This window comes from Setaria italica, chromosome II (genome assembly GCF_000263155.2).
Source record: "Setaria italica strain Yugu1 chromosome II, Setaria_italica_v2.0, whole genome shotgun sequence".
NCBI classification, from domain to species: Eukaryota; Viridiplantae; Streptophyta; class Magnoliopsida; order Poales; family Poaceae; genus Setaria; species Setaria italica.
In genome coordinates, this window is record NC_028451.1 from 34558286 (window position 1) to 34580337 (window position 22052).

The following is a 22052-nucleotide window of genomic DNA, read 5'->3' on the forward strand; positions in this document are numbered from 1 at the left end:
GTTCATTCATTACAAAAGGGAAAAATAAAAGGCGTCTAGAAATGATGCTTCGCAACAACAGTTTCAGTCAACAATGGTACATTAGGTGCAAAACCAGACGGCAAATTGGGGGAAAACCCAGGGGAATCATACTACTCGACATGATATGTGTTATTCATGGAAAGAAGGTACATGCAGTGATGCCATGTTGGTTTATTATTCGAGAAGCCTAGAAAGTGAACAAAAAGGCTGTCAGAAGACAACAACTCTTTAAGCACCAGTACGTAATGTACAACAAAAGCCAACCAGTAAGCGATAATAGGTCAATTAGTATACCCGATGCTTCTCCATACTTCTCTAATCTACCGTTGTCAGACTAATAGGTTGTCCCAGCAGTCTCGCCCCTGAACCTAACACTACCTTATAACATCATCGTCCAAGCTCCAAAATAAACAGAACAAGTTGTTTTGAGGTACAACAGACCAGCTAGCTGGCTTCCAGCTACTGTGCAAGTTGTAACGCCTCTTAGTCTTCTGTCACTGCCATGTGACTCGATCTTCATCACCATCAAATATGTTCCAAAAGATTTTGCAAAGTGCTCCTGACAGCCAGTACAATCAGCAACGGTTAAAGCTTGGTGGATGTCAAGTAAGCAACTTATGAAGTAATCTGTTGGCCTAGAAGCCTCAAAACGGTGCAACAGGCCAACAGACCAGCCCCTTGCGGAAGAAATTGATAACCGCTGCATCTTTCATGACCAAGCTTCACAACGGGTGGTGATGAACAAGCAGGCAGGTTCAATTGTTCTCTCTACTGCAATCATGGTTAGGTAAAAGGAATTCCAACAACTGGATGCTTTCCGGCAAAAGAAAACATGAAGTAGTCATCATGCCTAGCGGAGAGATTCACCTTGGTTCTGCCTACCACTAGGTAGGGACAATGACTCTGTTCTGCCTCCATTAGCTTCCTGAATGGGTGCTTAAGTGGATTCCTTACCCGGACACTAGGAAATAGGGTTTCCTTCACGAAGATTGGGGGACATCCAATGGGATTATATGTGGTCTCTTGTTAGCATTGTACGAGGATGCCAGCCTCCTTGCCCAAAGACTCTCCTCTGGTGACCACGATATGGTGGCACCCATTATTGCACACCATCTCAGGTTCAGTAAAGCCGTCGCAAGAAATTCTTCAGCTGCTTCGAATGCCCTTATGATTCTCAATTCAGCATCAGGCTCTTCACTGAGGATTAGATCTTCAAAAACAGTTATTTTCTCGCTAAGAATGTTGGCATCCTCAGATATCATTCTCGTGCTGAGTACTTGCAATGCCTCAATTGCAGTATTGTAAAGTTCATGCTCCTCATACGCGCAAAATGTGTACACGAGTGTTGATGGATTAGGTTGAATTTTTGCTCGATGTATACGCTCCACAATATATTCAATGACGTGAATTTGACCCTGTGAAGAATGTTAAAAGATAAGCTAAACTTCAAAATCATTTTAGCAGGGGAAGAGAAACAGATCACTCTTATAATAAACATACTCTAGCATATGCACGTGAGAGTACTGTATTGAAAATCTGTATGTCAGGCTCAATTCTTTCAGTCTTGCATATATCAAGCAGATCCAGAGCACCCTCAAAATCGTCTTTTGCTAATACAACCTATCATATCAAGAAAAATAGAGATGAGATCAAGTAAATGGACCTGCAAAAGTCAACTCAATAACAAGTAATCAGTAGTATGATAGATCTAAAAGGGATGTTAATGGTAGCCAGACTTACCTTCAGGAGAGATGTATAAGTCACGACAGTCGGATGGAAGCCATCTTGGAGCATCAAAGACAGCAAAGCACTAGCTGATTTGAAACATGGCAACCATTTGCAGCACTCTATCATGGTAGTATAAATTGAAACATCGGTTGGAAGACCGCATGATCTCATGATTTTGAAGATCCTTATTGCTTTGTGACTCTACAAACAAGAAAAACATAGATCAAGTTTGATGATATGCTAAGTTCAATATCTGCTAAGTGTGATCATGCAATGAACTTTCAGTTTGGCACCAAACTAACATGAACCATTTCCTATACAAAAGAACTGATGATGTAGTCTATGAAGTGTTGTAGCATACTTTAAATTTTCAACTATGGACCCAAAGTGTGTTAGAACTTAAGAGAAGAAAAGAAAAATATCTATAGAATTCGTAAAACAGAATTAATTTGAACCTGAAATTTTGTAAATAAGAGGAAAGCAAGCGAAATAGAAATATTTAGAATTTTCTAATGTTAATTTCATGCCAATTCCAAAGTAATTGCATAACACCATAACTAGTTTAAAGGGTCATTGCATTTGAGCCATTAACAGAAGAACCAAAATATCTGTTATGACCTGCATCCTTTACAAAGAAAAGAGAGAAAAGAATTCATCATTATGTCGCATCAGAATAAATTTAATAGGTTGTTGATACATACTTCCTTGGCTTTAACAAGAGCATGCAACGCAACACTGTAGAGATCACTCTTCTGATAAGGATTTATGTTCCATAAGACCTTTTCAGCTACATTCAGGTACCTCAGCATTTCCTCTATCATCCCCTCATCTCCAAAAGCTCGTATCTGAAATACAATCAATAGAACATCAAGAGTTCAAAAGATTTGTCATGTTAGAAGCAATGAAGATGAGACTGACGAGTTAAATCACAACCAAAACCACAAACTTTTACAGATGGAATGATGATAATTGGTAATTCAATGAGTAAACTGTTAGGAATAGGAAGAACTACTCTCTTTGCTCATCTTTACAATATGTATTCCTTTTCATTAGGGAAGCCTTCGGCCAACAATGTACTTCATTAATACATAATTTCTGTCACAAAACTGATGTCAATAGTTTCACATTAATACTTAAGATTTAGATTTTATATCACAAAATGACATTAGAGTAATTGTCAGTCAAAGCCTCATCCTAACAAGACAAAATAAACCTTGTAATATCAAACAAAGTAGCTGACAAGGTTTTGGGTCATGACAGAGGTCTCGGGTTATAATGTTCAGATTAATTAAAATAGTGCTTCCAATTACCATAAATTACAATAACCACTGAAAATACTAGTGGATTTGGTGCCTTGAAATAATAAAGATGTCACAGGGAATTCTTGATAGAGAACAGATAAGTTTAAAGACAAGCATATAGAGTTCTCAAAACATGATGTGGACAAAGTGAATAAGCCAAAGAATGGCATTGGTTTCTAAGTGTTTCCCAATTTAGCACAAAAAGCCACATTGAGTCTTAAATTTGTCATCGGTGCAGAAAATTAAGTATGCCAAATCCAATATAGTCATGTGAATGTTTCTCAAACTTGCAACAATAGTAAAAATGACATTTTTTGTTCCCTCTAAACCGTACCCAGACAGAAGACAAAGATCTATACAGTAAATGGAAAGAAGGCTTACTAAGTTCTTCATAGACACAAAACTGTGTTGGATTTCGTTATTTAGCATGTCCATCTCAATGATGCTTATCCTTTTGGAAACATCAACATGAGAGAGAACATTTCCTTCTTCATAAGGAACATTGACATTGCCAAACAGAGAAAACAAAAGCTCATATGTCCTGAGAGTTGCCTTCATGTTCACACGTTTCATTTTAGCTAGTATGCGCACAGCTCTTTCTGGTTCATTCTGCAAAAAATTATTAGAGAAGATTATTTCATGCTTCGTATTAATGAAACAGGACCTTTAATTTGACAGACTGGTGCAGTGACAGCTATATAAAACTATATTTTGTGGACATGATGTAGAGCATCAAGCATTTGAAGACTCAGCAGGAGGTACGGAAACCCAATATCCTAAATCTAATTCCAGAGTAAACGCATTACCATAATGTCACATCCGGAAAGCAAAGCATTAATGGCATGTATGTGCTTTGGTCGTATCTCTGAAATTCTTTCCAATAAATCCTCAGCCAAATCCAACTGTAAATTTTTGCTATAACCCTCTGAGAGAGCAGAAAGTGTATCATTGTAAGGTTTAATGCCCCTTCTCTCCATCGTTTCAATCTGAAAACATATGAATATAAGATATGTGCAAGAAAACAATGATATCTCCGAATCAAAATTGATATTGTCATAGGATGTGCAGAGTCAAAAACTTCATTACATAAAAGTACTTTAGTTTGTCCCATGAAAAAGATATTGAGATTTTTTCGTGAAAAGTGCTACTACATTATAGTTTTGTTGTTTCATATAACACAAATTCAGTAACAGTTAGACATGTGCATGGAGATCATACCGATATCTTAAACAAGTAAAACAGACCAGAACTAGAGGTAATAATAGTACAGGTACAGTTCAATTTTGCATAGTAGCTTTTGTTCTTAACATTGCAGTACTCTTGACAATAATCAGATAGTCTAATTTCTACTTTTCACAAAAATCAGAGCAATGCACCATATTGCTTTAAAAAAATAAAAATGGTGTATGTTATCGTCATTTTAGTGAGAAGCCCTTTCAGGTAACTGGAACATAAACAGGAAGCTACTGGTAGCATACCACTTTCATGGCATATGCAATTCCTTTGCCAGCTATCAGAGTCTTGACAAAACCATCGTATGTAAATTTTGACCACCGCAATCCAAGTATTTGCATCTGGACAGAAAAATTAAATTAGAACCAACACAGTCTGTAAGCATATGGGAATTTTTCAATTAAAACGCTTTCACCATTAAAATAACAGAAAATTGCAGTCATTATCTTTTACACTAATAACATTAAACAAACTTATCAAAATACCTAAAATGCAGGATCACTTGTTACTGACTACAATTTTAAATCAAATCTCTCTGCAGGACCAAAATTGATTGTGGAGTAATGGTTCAGATAAAAATAGATTCCACGATCTATGTTGGTAACAATCTTTGCAGGTGAAATCAAGCAACAAATTAGAAAAACAAAGTCCAGTAAGCATGAATGTGATCTTCTGTTAAAGAAACAGCACCCCTCCTAATCTAAGTTCAAATACAGTGCAGCAGATGAAACCAATCAAGTTAGAGAATGGAATGTTGCCACACTGCACTTTTACCAAACAGAAAAAAGAAATTCTTAAAGTTTCAGAGAAGCATTTAAGGTAAAGCTCAACACATAGTTTGCATGGAAATGATATAGATTCATTACCTCTAGAAATAACTGCTCAGCTAACTGACAGTTGTTAAACTGTACGCATGCATGCATAAGATCGTTGAACGACCATATCAAAATTCTCCTTACTGCACTTTGTGCAAGTCTCAATGTCTTTCGAACAGTCCCATTATCTAGTTCAACCTTATCAGCAAGATTGTTGCCTGGAACAAAGCCGAAACGAAATAAGTTTTATATATTTCATTGGGATGAGTAAACTAATACGGTGGATGGTACTTGCAAATGGAATGCAGACAAGACCTGCAAATAATAACTCAGGCTGAACATCAGCTGAATTTTTGCCAGTAGCCAGCTTCCCTTGAGATGGTTGCAGGCTAAAGTCTGGTAACAATTTGAGATCTTCAGATTCACTCAAAGCAAGTACAGGAATGTCTAATCTTGATGATTGGTATCTTCTTTTAGAAGACAACCTCAGATGTTCAGATCTTTGTGCAGCACTGGTTACCATATGCTGCAAGATGTGATATGCAGATTGGAGGTCACCAAACGCAGTTAAAGCCCTCAAAATTCTCCTTTGTGTAATAATGCTTGGGCTATAATACCTAGTGCAGTCCTTCCAGATATCATAAACTGCAGGCAGATTTTGTTGTAACACTGCAATCTAAAACACATAAAAAATAACTAATAAGCAAAGCTGTCAAAATGTTAGATCCGAGACTCAAAAATGAATAAATGATATGAGCCAACAATGTAACTTAGTTAGAAATCATGTGAGAATTAGTATGTCTTGCAATCACCACATCACATAAATATTTGGTAAGGGGCTACTATATATATGAAATATAATATCGCATGAGATGAAAAGAATATCCTAACATGACATGAGAAGAACAAAACATAAGTTACACAGAATAAAATGGCATGTGACTTTTTCAAAAGAAAACTTTTGTATGGTGATTTATTACTAAGAGAATATGGATTTGATATTTTCTGAAATATGGATTTGATAAGCAACATTACTAAGAAAACAAAGTGACAAAGGAAATATGGATTTGCAGTCATGTATGGTGATTTATTCAGGACGAGGTTCAATTCACACAGATAAACAATGTGCCAAAAGGGAACTACCTAGGCAGCGACATGTTAATTTTTTTAGAGAGAGAACCAAACAGGAAGCTTTATAACGAACAAGGCATGACTAGTAATTGCGCATACAAGAAGAACTTTTAAAACAGCAATATTGAACATTTCTTCTACAAACCTTCAAAAGCTCACAGTATGTTATTTCAGACTTCCCAAGAAGATAATTTTCCATTGTCTCCAGACAGCATTCAACATCCTTCAGATTTGCACTACTTCCACAGGCATTTAGAAAGATATTAAAAAACGGCAAAGTGGCATGGGTGCTTTCTTTCTCCCCTAGAAGCATCAACCAGTGGAGTGCCTACATAGGAAAGAAGATTCTAAACTTGCAGACTGCATGTAGCTGAACTATTCAATAAGCTGATAAACCTATAGTACATATGAAAGAAAAATTAAATTCCACTCAATCACCTGGCACGTGTAAAGAATAAAAAAGAATCAGTAATAAACTTAACCAAATCCAATCTAATTATCATCAAAATAACACAGTAAAAAAGTCAACAGTTCATTAAATGTGCAAACAAGCATACACATCTAGCTTGTATTTCGAATAGTAGTACAGTTGTAGTATACTTATTTTTCCCATAAACCTGCCTCATACTTGTTTGCTAATTTTATGAAACACTTGCGAAACAGAACATACAACTCATTTTCCAATTCACCACACTCCTACAAATATAAATTATATAATACATAAAGCAATGCCTGCGCTATAAGTGAACATGCAAATATTTGTAGACATACCCTAATACAAAAGGGTCAAAATAACAGCAACAGCAACAACAAAGCCTTTTAGTCCCAAGAAAGTTGGGGTATGCCAGTGTTCTAGTGTGGATAAGGCACGGATACAATGAACTCACTCCAATCAGTACCAAGAACCTGGGTCTGTCATATACGGTGCATTGATAATGACATTTGGGCTAAGCCAGTATCACAAGGAAATGGAAACTTTATAGAGAGATACTGCGGTCTCTTTTATCCTTAATAAAGAATATACTATGCTACTTCCATTGCTTAGAAGTGAGAGGTATCTCATACCTCCTTCACATACCCTCCTCTGCTCAGGGCTCGAATGACATATCGGTAGATACCCTTACTCATGCCAATGGCCTTCTCCTCCATGAGTTCCAAAGTTTCCATAACAAACTAGAAATGTTGGAAAAAAAATCCCGATGGAGTTCTAGTCAAAACAAATGTATTAAACATTTAAACCTTAAACTGCAGTAAAATAAAAAAAACATCTAACAATAGATTTACCAAAGGATCAGGTGCTTCTGCACAATACTCCAATATATAAGAAAAATCTTCCTTATTCAATGCCCAATTAGTGTTTTGAAAGTTCGAAAGAATTATCGATGCTCGCTGCCGATCACCTCTACGGAGAGCATTGACAATGTCTGCTTGCATAGATCTGACCAAAGTGGTCTTCCATGTAAAATCATCATATTCTGCAAGCATCATAGCACTGCTTAATATTCATGTGCATAAAATTCATGTATAGCAATTCTGCTAATCAGCCTTGACAAGGTGATGACCCAAGTCAGGAAGCATGGAATATACAAGTGAAACTTGCTGCAGGGGAAGGGCAATCATGGTAACACCGGGAAGTAAGCCAGGCCTCAGAACTGAAAGTTCATACACTAGGCAGGCAACTGCAATGCATTTCGCCGTAGCACAAAGTTGATTTGATCGCGCCATTTCCAGGTTTACATCATAAAAACATGGCCAAAAATGCTAACCATGGTGCGCAGAAACAATAGTTAGAACATTCCGTGCAAAACAATAGCAGAAACAAAATGACTGAATTCGTGCTTACCATTAGAACAAGTTGGGGCGTCTTCAGAGTGGACTCCACTTGCCACATTCACCTGCGCCTGCAGGAACTCTGTAGCATTAACACCTAAAGCACACGCGTATACACGAAACAACAAGGATCTTACAGAGAGAAATTCTGCGTATTACGTGAGGGGATTTGAATGCCGCTGAGGAGCTGGTGCAACGGCGAGCAGCCCTCGATCTGAATGACACAGAAATGAAGAGGACTGTGAGAACAGAATGGCACCACATGACCCGCCCGAATAATTCATTCCATGGATAGCTCGCTTACAGAATCCTCTGCATCGCAGGCGGCGAAGAGCTGGAGCGCGCGCCTTTCAGCGAGAAGGAGGAGGGCGCTCGCCGGGCGGGGAGGTGACCTCTGGGCTGACCGCCGCAGATATCGAGGTGGCGCGGAGGAAGCGTGGGAGGTGGGGCTGGTATACACCGCGACGCCTAGGAAGTGGAGGCGGACGAGAGCGAGGCCGGCGGCGAGGGGGCGTGGAGATGCGGCCGGCGGCGAGGGGCACGGCGGATGAGCGGAAGGCGGAAGGGTTTTGGTGTTGGGCAGAGAGGGAGGCTGTTGCGGGCTGCGGCCTTGCGGGAGGGTAGCCGGTTGCCGTGAGATGCGAGATCGGAGATCGCGGCTTTGCTCGAATCTGGGCCGTGCGTGGAGAACTTTGGTGGTGCTTGTCCAATGTCCAAATACAGACGTAGTACGGAGTAATAGAGCAGAGATGTTATTATTAAAAAAATAGTATAATTTGGTCCTAAAACTACGATTGGCATCTTTCCAGAAAAACTACGATAAGGCAGCGTAATACGTCTTTGGAAAAAAATGGCACAGGTTTCAGCAAACGGCAGCTTAAAATCACGTGTAATCAAAACTCTCATTTACCCATAAGACTTGAAGAAAAATATCAAAACTCCCACCGCTTTACTATGTTTGTCCGGTCCGCATATCAAAGTGACATATTACTAGTATTTGATTAACTTAACTGAAAACATGCCATGTCGGATTTATAGTCCATTGACAATTGATAGATGTAGCTTGTATATCCAATGGAATAGGAACACCATGATTTCATCAAAAGTTTCTGGTTGCAAGGATAAAATAACATTGTGAAATAAAGATGGTACTCCATCCATTCGGTCGTTTTAGCTATTGTAGGTTAATAAATATTATTATAAATCTAGATATAGCTAAAATGATCTACAATTAGAAATGAAGAGAGTATATGCTAAGTCTCGTATCCAGGAAAAATCTTGAAGCGCTAATTTAGCTTGTACATTTGCCTTAAATCCGGTGAAATCATCTATTTGAATCTAATAAATATATGTCAATATGTGGCAACCTCCTAAATCTACCTTCAATATTGCCACTGCACCTGGCTTTGCAGATTCTAGTAAATCATCAAGAGCAAAATTCTACCACTTTTATAGTTTTTACCTAAGATTAGAACTAATCATACACTAAGTTAAATTGATTTTTCATGTACTTGGCAAATGATGGTTCCAACTTCCAGGTGGAGGCTAAACCATCCTTACTAAAACAGGAGCCAGATAACAGTTACTAAAAGTTTGGCATTAGTAGAACTATGGTCGAATCTTTATTTTGCCAAATTTCGGTGTGGCTCTTGCAAGCATCGAGCCAGACAAGCGTTACGTTTAGAGAAACGAGACCCTCGTGACTATCACGCCATGCCAATATCTATTAAAATTATTTAGAAGAAAAAATATCGCACGTATTTATAAAATGAACTTTATTGAATTGTAAATAAAATGCTATTTGATCATGTATCTTTGTTTTTACATGAGAATTTCTACCTATATAATTTGAGCATGCTCGTATGATCTACGAGTTTCTTGATATTTGTGTTGCTAACAAACTATTAAGTTTCCTATCATACGCGCTCTAGCCTCTATAAGAGGATTCACATTTGTAACTGGTATACCTCTTCCTAGTAAATTTGGACTCGTCGTAAATTTAAATCTGGCTTCAAAATTTAATTCCAGATGGCAGGGCACCCCTGCGCGCAGCATGTGCGCCCAAAATAAAACCAGGCTACCGGCAGGCCGCAGGCGCTCCTCGCACTCTCCATCGATTCGCCAGCAAATTTCTCAGCGCCGGCCTCCCGGCGGACCGGCGTCCGCATCACTGCGTAACCGATGGCTTCCTCCCCGTGGCCGCGCACCGCTGGTACCGCCCCCGCCCCGCCGCCAGAAGCTGCTGCTGCTGCAGCTACCGCCGCCGCCACCCCCGCCCCGACGTCGGAGCAGCACCTGGTCAAGGTTCCCCCACAATCCCATTTTTTTTCCCTCCCTCGCTCGCTCGCTGGCTCGTTGCCTCTGTCTCTTCAGGTTCAGCTCTGCTCCCTGACCCCATCCAAGCTGAGCTCCTGACTGGTGCGTGCAGGAGGGAGGAAACGCTGCCGCCGCGGCTGTCCCGCTCCCGCAGGAGGAGGAGGCCAAGCCCCACTTGCCGCGGGATGATGACTCGTAATTGCGATCCCCTTTGCCTCTGCTCCCGCAATGCATGCTCTGTCTTTGCGTAATTCTCGATGGAGACGCTGCTTCACTTACGATTACATTGTTTTATGCGTGCACCCGTAGGAGTACCTGGTCATGGAGTAGAATTAGAATCTGTGAACGTGCGGTTATATAGTCGATAGAGGTAGATGTTGTGTATATGAGTGCATGGACGAGATGGGGTTCTTACCCTGTTACTGGTCTGGTAGTCCCGCAGCAATGCATAGTATATTAGTGCTATATGTACTAGTAAGCAGTACCAGGAGTACCACATCAGCCACCCTGGCACCCTTTTTGTGGTTTTGCCCTGTGAACAAGGAGTGGTGGAGCCAGAACCAAAGCCTTCTAGGCACAACAATACTAACATTTTTGGGTCTCAATATATTTGTTTGTAAGCAAATTTCACCAAAAGATATACTACTTTGCAAAAACCTGTGGGGGTATGTCTTCGACAAGCATGTAAAACTAGGGGGCAAAAAGAATTAAGCTAGGAATTTTTTTTCAGAAAGGTGTCAAGGTCTTAAGGCTACCATTCGCACAATATATATTTCTCCAAATTTTGTGGTTCCCCTCAGCGTATCTAGTTCTTCGGAAGAAGAAAGATAACATCTGTCCTCTAGTTGATGATACAAAATTAAGTTAGGTTTCGTCCATATACATTGATTCTTTTTCATGTCTACAGTCATGCCTCCTGCCTTGTAGAGTTTAGGTGTCTCTTATCAACTTATGTATCAGAATCCCATGATTTGACGAGCTGATTTGGACAATTTTGACTTTGTAAGGTACACACTGAATTGTTTGACTAATTACTTTTTGGTTAAGGACCTCAAACCTTATATTGTTTTTCTTTACAATTAAATACACTTATATTTTGAAGGACCTAATCGGTCCTTACAAGTATATAACTTACGACATCTGCGATTGGAGGGAATAGAAATAAGAACATCTTAATCCTGTAGGCCCATGATTGACAAAGCAAAGTTACTCCCGTGTTTGAACTTTAGAGTCTGCATATTGTCACTGTGAAAAGCTTTCAAGGATTCAGTAAAATTCAAGCATCATGTTTGACATGTGCAGAGAAGCAGTAATCCAAGAGCATGAACAGAAGATCAACAGGTATCAAGCAATACTTGCAGCCCGTTTGAAGGCCAAGTTCTTCTCTAAAAAGGCTTTCGATGGAGGTACTCATGCGCCCTTCAGCGTCTTGCAGTATCCAGAATCACCTAATATGTATTGCATTCCATTTTATTTGATTTGTTTTACCACAGATAAGCAGGCCGTTTTGTCTGATTGTAGCAGCTCTGCCATTAAATGAAAATACGTCATACTTCTCTCAAAAATATTTTGGGTACATGAGCGAAACGAGCAAAAGTTATGGTGTTACTCTTCATGTTGTTTTTAATGGAGTCTGTGACTCAGTTCTCTTACATATTAGTTGCAATATGTTGTTAAGGACATGACTCGCTTACAAATTGGGAACTCCTTAAACCTAATTATTGTCAGTCAAATGCGATAGCTGTAATCCTGTATGTACTCAAGTCTACGTTCTATTTGAGTAAAGCCTAATTTGAATGTGAATCAATTTAGGATCATCACAACTCCTTTCAGATGCTAAACTAGAAAACTAGTTTTTCTCTTTTCACCATCAGGTCAAGCTAGTCTTAGATTTGTTGTTTAGCTGCCTGATAATAAAGAACTAGCTTGCTAGTGCATCTTCCCATGTTAGTCAGAAGGTATCAACAACATGAAAAATCAGCCTCTGCGGATCCCAAATATTGAACTTACTGCCGATCCGTAGCCACAGATACCATTTTATCAATGATATCCTTAACGTATATGCTGCTCCTGAAGTATGCTTTGATGTGTTTTTGCTTAGCTTGTCACTCCTTATGGAAAATAATCCATTTTTACATCAAATGGGGCCATGCAAATTATTTGTTAGTCAGCACTGAGTAGACATGATATATGGCTATCTTCTCTATGAACCTTTTGTATTAGTAATTCATTTTATCAACATCTTGGAGCACTACAAATCCATGGTTATGGGAGCACAGTATTGAAACTATTAACAATAAGAATGTTCTTCATGTTTACAGTTATCTAATGAGCTGCCATTTTCTTTTCTGAATTTCAATTTACTTTACTGTCTTCCACTAGCGAACTCCTAGAGAAATGGGATTCTCTGAGAAAAGGGAAAGATGGGAAAAGACAACTTTACTGAATGGACATTGCTAGAATGATCTTTCTGCTCAATTTGCAATGGGCCTTTACATGTCAATGCTGGTGCAAATATTCTAGAAGCCCCTGCCAATAACTGAAATCTGTGTGTATTTCAATTGCAGTGTGTTGTTAAATGTCTCTGTTTGTAAGGACTTTTTTAATTACTGCTTCCTTAATTGATAGTTATTCTCCTTGTTTCCCATGTGTTTTCTAGTCAGACCCGTTCCCTGTGGCTTAATGCAAATTTCATTTTGATTGATTATAAGTTTGAACCAGTCCTAGTTCTCTTTCTTAGGCCTTGCATAAATGTTATGTTCTTTATCCTGTTAATAGGGAACATCTTTGAAGCAGAAACCATTGTTGAAGGTGAAACAATTCAGTCAAGCAGGTATGTTTCCTGTGTGCTTTCAGTGCCCATTTCAGGTTTCAATATAGCAAGCTTCTAAATCTGTTTTCCTTAGGTGGCCATGTACAAGATCATTTGCAAAACCAGAGTTTTTTTCCCGGGACAAGAACAGCCATGAGAAGGGAAATTCTCCAACTTCAGCAGCAGATTCCTCTGCCAAGAACAGCTCTCCATCTTTAGCAGGTGATGTCTCACCAAAAAATAATGCTAGTGCTTTGGCCACGGAAAACAATCTAACGCCTGGAAAGAGACAGCAATCCAAGAAGACTTGACCTGATGCATTAACAGTAGGCTAATCAGGTTGTCTGCTGTTCCTCTGTAGTCCGAGGGTATGCAATCTGAAGTATGTAAGCTATCATGAAAGGAAAATTGACTCCAAATTTTTTTTGTAACCTGCTCTAAATTCAGTTTGTTGAACCTGTTCCAGAAGCATCCGTAAGAAGGAATACTGTTGTATTATTGATATTCAAATTGATGTATTATAGACTTTCCCTGGTGAACCATTAATTGGTTTCTGAAATCTGAGTCTCAAATTTTCTTGACTAGTCTGAATGTCATTATGCAATTTATTTTCTTTTGTGCGATGATACACAAGTGGATGAAAATGCGAAGCTACCTTTTTCACATCGATTTATAACTCTGGAAAGCATGCTGATGATCTGCTATCGACACTTCACGGTAATTCTTTCTGTTATTAGTATTCATCTCGTTACTGTCCATATCTTCAATGTTTGTATCATTTTGTCCCCAATTTTCTTATTGCCCAGGGCTTACAACTTTAGGCAGCGTCATCTGGTTCCACTACTCTTTGAAGCACACCCATTTACAGTGGCATCAGGAACTGAATGTTTGGAAATGCTTCTGCCATAATTTATTGGAGGGTACAATGTTCTTATCTACAGAATCATATTACTGATCTGTAAAGTGTTTCTCTATATGTGCAGCTGGAAATAAACGGACCGTATCTGAATGCTGTCTCTTCTGACAGCTAGTTGAAGTGCTGTAGTACTTTCCAGTTCTTGTCCTGTTATATGGAAAGCTGCATCACCAATCCTACAGTCTACAGAGGTTTTCTATTGTTGTCTGCCCTGCCTGCCAGCCTGTGTAAGTATGTATCAAGAATCTTGCTTTCTAAACACTCTGATTGGCCCTTGTGATGTGAGCAACTCACAGTGGTCTATGCCTTTGCATTTTATATTCACATGCTCACGCAAGCTTAGTCAGCATGATTTGATGGCACACTTGCCAGATGCAAATTTCATATGCATCCTTATATCAGTTTCTTTGTGCTGTTTTTTATCGACATTAATTTGACACTCATGTTACTGGAAAGGTAACGAACCTGGTATATTATTGCCATGTTACTGCATTAGGTTATTTCCGAGTGAAATCAAAAGTAGATTCAACATATCTGAAAGACTCTATCTGAAATTATAATTGAACTAAGTGCACATGTATCCTAAGTGGTTCATATGTCCAAATTTAGCATTGTAAGCATCTAGAATGATCTAGATCCACATTTGAGATATTTGTGTTACCTGTGGGTTCAGTGAATTTGATATGCTAGCTGGTGCATTTTTCTTGATAATCCACTATGTTATTTACTAGATATTCCTTTACCAAGGTTTCTCGTGGCACAACGGCAGAGCGATGAACTCTGGGGACCAATCAAACCCCTGTAACCAGTCCGGCTTCGAAGCTGAGGTACTCTTCTTTAAGACGAAATCGAAGGTATGTCTATCCCTCCGGTCAAGTTTTTACTGGCAATTCCTTTCATGATTAAGTCTGTTTCCTTACTGTCCTTTCAAGAAAAGCTGTTCTATTGGAACAACTAAACAAAATATATTTTAAATGTTTGATAATTTTGCTTCCTTTCAGACAGCATCTTCATGTTTATGTATCAAATTTCTATTGGAAGTTAAATCAAGGACACAAGTTCACATATTTATTTGTTTCTAATTCAATATAATTAAGTTCAATAGGCATCTGAATGAATTGATTTTATTACTTGGTTTGTGATTGAATCAAAGCAATATTTTCTCTTTTTTTCCTTTTGATGAAAATACAGCTTCTGAAATACTACCAAAGAAGCACTGAAGCGAGCAAGTTTACAGCAGCTGCAACCCCACTCACCACATCATTTTCGGTGGAAAGCTTCATTTGTTTGGAAGAAACCAATCGTAAGGCTTCTTATTCCTTGATAGTTTTGGGCAGTTTCTTATTTTTTCATCTATGGGTGCTGTTGTTGCTGTACTTTTGATAGCAACTTGTTAGTATGCCTGATCCAAATTTATCTTAGCCACCTTGACAAAAAGATGTCAATAATAGTTAATAGGTAGTTAGAATATACCCGTAGATATTAAAGAGGAAAAAACCCTGAAGAATAAACCACCTCAAAACATATTTTATTTGGTATACTAATAACAATCATTGTAGCTAAAATGTGAAGATACGAATGAATTTATTCAGTAGACGTGTCATCTTGCGGCTCTGATGAGGAGCTTGGCGTTGTGGTGCTCTGTGCTTGCATGAGGCGCTCGAGTTTGGTACTGAGCTCGGCCTTCTCTTTCTCGAGCTGGGCGTTCTCGCAGCACATGTCACTGCAGCCCCTCATTGCTTGGTTCAGGTCGTCAAGGAGGCGGCGGTTGGCGCCACGGAGGTGAACGACCTGCGCCCACAGCTCTGTGAGCTGCCGCTGCTTGCGCATGCGCGACCGCCTGGCGGACTCCCGGTTGGAGACCATCCTCCGCCGCCTCCGCTCATCCTCTGCCATCACCATGCGGCCGCCGTATGCATCCTCGGCACTGCCAGAGCCGGCTGGACTGTTGCTGACGACAGCCGGTGCTTCGTGGATAGGTTCAAAGGTAGAAGGCGAGAAGTGGAAGGGAGTGGGCGGCATCGCGATCATGTTGCTGTGGCAGTGAGCGTGGAATGCTGGGTTTGGAGATGAGAGGCAGTGAAGGTTGGCCATGGCCACTGCTCCATGGTAATGGTGCTGCTGCAGCATGGTTGCTTCACTTGTTTGCTCAGTCAGTGAAGATCTTCAAGAGCGAGGTAGGAGTGGGATCGATGCGGCTAACGGCCTCTGGTTTGGCTTGGCTTATTTTGCTCTGGGTGAGCGGAGGAGGCACTTGGTTGGTGTGGGCCTTTTATAGGGTAGCAATGGTAGTTTTGCTTGCCTAAGACTAGAGAGAGAAGCCACCTTCTCTCGCCCCCTTCCTTTTTGTAGAATTTGGTGGCTTTAGTTTATTGATTTGGTACATGGCCATGAGGACCGAGCTTTCGCCTTTTGTGCGCAGCAATATCCAAACAACAAGCCACTTAACCTTTGTACCCCTCTAGCTAGCCCTGCTTTTCAAGAGAACATTACATTGCAATTTTATTTACCCTCTTGCGTGCATCCATGACTTGACTTGCATGAGTAGTCTTGTCTAATGGTAAAAATTTATTCCAGTTCATCCGTGCCAAACCTTGCTTTTTGTTACATGCATGTAATGTATTCTTCCCCAAGATGCTCGGCCTTTGGCCTCTGTCCTCAAACAAATTGCTCTATAGATAAAAATTCTTTCACCTGGTTAGAGTGGCATGAACCTGCTGGATGTATGGATAGATATGTAGCTTTACCTACTGAGAGGCACTGTGGGAATAAACAGGTTGACATTGTTAGGCCACTAGCTAGATTACGAAGCAGATCGGCTGTGCATATCGTTTATAATTTTTACATCTGCTAGTATGCACCTTGCAAGTCCGACACCCATGAGTTTGATCACAACTCGCAAGTGCTTTTGAGCCTTTGATTAGTAACAACTTTACATCACCACCATGGGGGTTCGACAGCTAAGAGGATGGATCGGTGCCCTCGTTACCTTTTTCACTGTAGCACTTTAATGTGTTTTGTAATTCCTTTTTCTTTAGCAATTTGGATGCTGGTATTGTTGTAATTAGTCTAAGATATCGTTTTGTGGCTTTACAAAATATGGAACATAGCTAAATGCACATGTTATAAATTGAGGATCTGAGCCTTAGCCCTTATTAGGTCAGTTTTTTGGTGGCATCGCGTACATCCCAACCACCTTGGGCTTTCTGACTAAAGACAATGCTCATCCTCTGTGAGTGGTACAATTTGCAAAAACAATTGCAAATTGACAATTTCAAACCATAAATAAATAGATGAACCATGTAGCCAAATTAGAATGAGGGTGCCGCAAACATGCCTTTCAGCTCTGATCCTCGTCCTCTTTAAGTTTTCCCTTTCGTTTGCAAAAGAAAATAGGAGGAAGGCCCCCCTACAAATCTTTATCTGATCAACTAGGGGAAGCCCTGTGAAACCTTTCTTTAACGATAAAGATGAGTCATAGACAGGAAGGTAGAGGATAAAGAGAAATAAACGAAATCACATGTTGGCAACACATAAAACGCGAAATCCAGCAAATGTCTATTTCGCTTTTGAATTTACTTGAAACATTTAGTTACTAAACTGGTATTTGAAATACCAAATTCTTTGTGCCCAAAGAAATAAGCATTCACACCATTGTTGATATGCATGCACCGGCATCTCCATTTCCCGTTGTCCAAAAAGCTGGAATACTGTTGCATTATTCGCGGCAGCAACAGCTGCCAATCGGATCAATGGCTGACGCCATCGGAGCCGCGTGCTTTGCAAAAGCAGGGCCCCTGCCTAGCGATTGAGATGGATTACTTGCGCGTCCATTCTATCAGTAGAGTGGCACAGCACTAATCAGCCACTTACTCACAACCACCAAGAACAAATTAAATCATATATAAAGCACTTGCTAGCCAACTTTAATTGCCTCTTTGTGATGCCCCTGTCGAGTGCGTCGTTCTCGTTTTTTGCATCCTGTGTATATACGATCATGTGGCTGGGAGATCTGACTTTTTGTGAACCCAAACAGTGGCCGTTTTTTTTTTGTGGGTGCATCAAACTAAAGGTGAAGGAGATGATAGCCAAGAACTCAAGGCAAGCACCAGTGTATGTATGTTTCCCGAACATTTCCAACTCAATTCATTGCTCATCGAAGTCATTTCATTGGCAGTGTCAAGTGCTATCAGTAGGTCAACACAAGTTCCATCGCCGAGCGGGGATCTTTTGTTCTTTATTTTAACGAATCAGCAAGGGATTGTGCTTTATGGGGCCGCCTATTGACTAGGCATTTCAGGAAAGAAGCCTCAGGTGAATGGGATTCTAATTGTGTAGTCGAAGAATTAGATGCATATTTGCAGATAAAAAGATCGTGATTGGACTTGGGAAGGAGTCGGACCGTGAAATGGAGATAATTAGAATGTGTTTTCAATTTTATAAACGTAGCGAAAAGAAGGTGGTGACCGCCCGGTAGATACAATAATCAAGAAAGGTAGCACTTTCTAATTATGGAACGACTTCTAGTTCTTATCACATTAGTTGTGGTTTTGTGAAGTTTTACTCCTGGTTGTATACCTTATGGAGAAAAGAAAAGGGAGTTGACCTTGCTGGAGGTGTTTCTTGACATGGTACTTTCCGACACAATGTGCCAGCCCATTGGATGCCTGATTGTCTTGCGGAGAGAATAATGAAGCGATTCTTTCAACGGCATATGAGGATTTATTGTTCTAATTCGTTTCTTCATCCATCATTTTTGAACAATGGGATTAATGGCATCCACAAAGATTGGTAGTATATACATACAGCTTGATTTGAGGAGGCGCAATTGCATACCATCTCCTTCGGAGCAAAGCTGACCGTGAGGGAAAGAAAGAAAAAGTGAACTCTCCTCATCAGCTCGAAATGATATGTTGGGGATCGAGATTCCATTGTGCTGCATCATGTGTTCTTGTATGGTTCATTTAGCTAATATCTTGCCTGCCATGTTAGGGCCAAATTATTGAAAATCTTGTATGATAAGTTCCGCTTTTGTTTTCTCTAAAGAAAGCTCTTGCTTTCGTTTCCCTCTCTTTGAAAAGAAAATTATTCTGTTTCGGGAAAAAGGGAAAGATTTCTGTTCATGAAAATGAGGTTTGCTGTTCAAATGACAAGATAAAGTTCAATCATGGATCGAGGACACGTCCTTAATACTGTAGTTAGTTATACTTAATTCAGCAAATCTAGGCAAGCTCAATGTGAATAAGATATATACTATCATATAGAAGAATTGCATCTCGTATATTTATTGGAGAACAATAGTTCCTTTACCAATGCTAAACATAAGTCAGGAATGGTCTTTCAGGAAAAAAAATTAAGTCAGAAATGCGGTGGATAAGAAGATAAAAAAAAATTGCAGCGACACCATTCCGGCAGTGTGATACTTAGTTTCTTTCGAACGGCGTAGTGCCGGAGGCTGCTATGCCAAATGGCCAAATCCCCTGTTCTTAAACAATGATCTCCATAACCGTTAGTGACCCGAGCTGGGAGCACATGCAACATGCTGCTCCCAAGAAAAAGTTTCACGGCGGCTGCCTCCAACCCACTGCTACTAGGCCTCAAATCTGCTCGTGCTGGTGCTGTAATGTATTATAGTACACAGCATCTGCGATTGGGGTTTTGGATTGGATGAACACAAGCTCCCCTTTTTGCTAAATCCTGTGCACAATCCACATGTGCCGATACAGTTTTCACGGACGATTGCAAGACCAAGCAACAGTTGAGAATACATGCGTGTGTTGGCGGCTGAACTGTTTGTGACCAGGATTCAGCAAGAAAAATCACTTGCTTTTTCGGCGAGGGAATACATGCATTGGGGATTAGCAGAGATTAAGCAGAAGATCCAGACGAAAAGGCACATGATCCGTGACCTAAAACCTGCAATACAGATCGGAGAAAGTGAGAGCAGCAATGGGGGCAGTCAAATCACAGGCATCGGCGACAAAGTGGTACGCTGAGTTCAGAGAGGAGACGAAATTCATCACCAGACGGGACTAGTCGTCACCGGCATTGGCCACAAGTTGCAACAAACGGCTTTGTGGTGTGATGACAATTTCAACACTTCCTATTCCTCTCTGAGTAAGGATTTGTAAACATATTTTTTTCTCACAAAAAATCTGAAGATATCTAGCGAGAATCCAAATCGCACTAGTACAAGATTTTTCACGCATAGAAAAACTTTACATAATATAGGATCCCCTGAAAAATCATCCAAAATTCATGCCTGCATTGAAAAACGGGGCTGACACTGCCAAGTGCCAACACATGGTACCGTAGCGTTGATTAGTCAGAGTGGTACACCAAAGACCCAACCAGGAGCAGAAAGGCAAGCGGCCGGGACGTCTAAATGGCACGCAAGTCCAATCCTGCGCGTCCCGTCCGACCACGGACGGCGGTGCGCCTGGGACTTGACGCGCGAAGCACGCACGCCCCGGCCAGCTCGACCGTACGACGACGCTGGCCGGCCGGATTTGCCACCGCTGGGGTCGCGTAACCGGGGGCCGGCAGCGCCACGCCCCCGCGGCCACATCGGTGCCGGCCACACGGGAGGAGCACCGGCCACCTGCGCGCGCGCCGGCGCCGCCCGCCAACCGCGGCGCGAAACGTCGCCGCGCCCACCCGGCCGATGGCGACGCGGGCCGTCGCGTCCTGCGCCTCGCCTGGACGCCTCGCCCCGCGCGCCTTTTCGGCGACCCAACCGGAGAGCAGTGGTCTCGTAGCAACGTCTCCTTTGCTCCCATTCGCTACTGATGGCGCACGCGTGCGGCGGGGTTGAGATGATCCACTGATGTGAGTGAGGTTCTCCATGTCAGGGTGTCACCCCACCACGGAAGAAAGACGTGGCGTACGGGCACGAAAATTTTTGGGTCTCCAAGTCGTTTACTAGGATTCTAGGAAGGATGATGACGAAGAGGGATATGTGCTTTGGTAAACCATGGCTTCTCTGACTAAATCTCGCATGCATGTGTGGTGTAAACATGCTGATGCGTTTTTCTCTGCGGTCTGTTTTTCCTACCATGTCTATCATAATGATAAATGGAATGCTCCTACATCTCTTTGTAGCTAACCAGTGTTAGAATAGAGATTTACAAGAATTTGTCCGTGAACCCGTGATCTTGTAGCTGCCGAGTTTCATAGAACACTCTCTGCCTCCAATGCAACTGCAGAGAAAAAGAAAATGTTTCACCATGCGCATATACTCATGTGCAAGTTGTGTTTGTTCATCATTAGCCTTTTCTCTAGAAGTTGCGCACTTGCGCATGAACATCTCTTTCTTGGCATAAAGCACAACTCTACTCACATCTGCTCAGATCATTCCCCAGTTTAGATGCCTTTTAATTGTGTTGAGTATTATATTTAGTTATTCATCCTAGTGAACTCCCCTCTCATTGGACTAATGTGGATAAGCCATAATCATATCTCTCTTTTCTCTCGTGCACACAAGCGCATCTCAATTCGTAGGACCTAATTAATTAAGCAACAAGCATTACAAAGACATGCCTAATCGAATCTTCTTATAAAATGTTTTAAGGAGATCGATTTCACAAGGAACCTACACATTTGGATTTGATTCCTAGATTCATTGTGAGTGTTTGGATCTTTCTATATTTATTTCACAAATTAAAACCATATATCACTGAATTGAGTGCCTACTTTGTTGGTTTCTTACATACGTAGGGGACGCTATTCTTATTCTTTTTTTTCCTGTAGTAGACTTAATAATGAAACGCATATGGTGATATTGCCAATCTCAAGATCAACTGCACCAGTCTTCGGAGGTGGTCATATGAGTGAGCATGCGTGCACGTAAGCAAACATTTGGGTTCGTGCTGTGTTTGGGGGAAAAGTATGTCCCATATAAAACAAACTTTTGCGGTTATTTTACAAAGAAAGTAACCTAGGGAATAGAA

General features: G+C 40.7%; 3 protein-coding genes across 7 annotated transcripts; 1 reads left to right on the plus strand and 2 right to left on the minus strand.

Moving 5' to 3' along the window:
* Nucleotides 1-108: 108 nt before the first annotated feature.
* Nucleotides 109-8697, minus strand: LOC101761426 (pentatricopeptide repeat-containing protein At1g76280). Of its 5 annotated transcripts, none has more exons than XM_022824519.1 (16): nt 8364-8697; nt 8219-8273; nt 8073-8130; nt 7792-7990; nt 7514-7704; nt 7295-7402; nt 6375-6557; nt 5414-5774; nt 5150-5316; nt 4529-4624; nt 3857-4036; nt 3432-3659; nt 2451-2594; nt 1762-1950; nt 1522-1641; nt 109-1436 (listed from the first exon to the last, which is right to left on the minus strand). In XM_022824519.1, the coding sequence occupies exons 3-16, from the start codon at nt 8118-8120 to the stop codon at nt 1002-1004; spliced, it is 2649 nt and encodes an 882-aa protein (XP_022680254.1). In that variant the 5' UTR covers nt 8121-8130; nt 8219-8273; nt 8364-8697; the 3' UTR covers nt 109-1001. The 5 variants fall into 5 exon arrangements, with proteins under 5 accessions (XP_022680254.1, XP_012698747.1, XP_012698748.1 ...); XM_012843293.2 differs by having other exon boundaries at nt 7817-7990; nt 8364-8694; XM_012843294.2 differs by having other exon boundaries at nt 7295-7436; nt 7817-7990; nt 8364-8694.
* Nucleotides 8698-10146: 1449 nt separating this feature from the next.
* LOC101761820 lies at nt 10147-13746 on the plus strand. The gene is made up of 5 exons (XM_004957043.2): nt 10147-10363; nt 10488-10570; nt 11678-11781; nt 13154-13208; nt 13282-13746. Exons 1-5 carry the CDS (start codon nt 10241-10243, stop codon nt 13496-13498), a joined length of 582 nt encoding a protein of 193 aa, XP_004957100.1. The 5' UTR covers nt 10147-10240; the 3' UTR covers nt 13499-13746.
* Nucleotides 13747-15562: 1816 nt separating this feature from the next.
* Nucleotides 15563-16686, minus strand: LOC101762238 (basic leucine zipper 43). Its single transcript, XM_004957044.4, has one exon. It carries the CDS (start codon nt 16231-16233, stop codon nt 15688-15690), a length of 546 nt encoding a protein of 181 aa, XP_004957101.1. The 5' UTR covers nt 16234-16686; the 3' UTR covers nt 15563-15687.
* Between the last annotated feature and the right edge of the window lie 5366 nt (nt 16687-22052).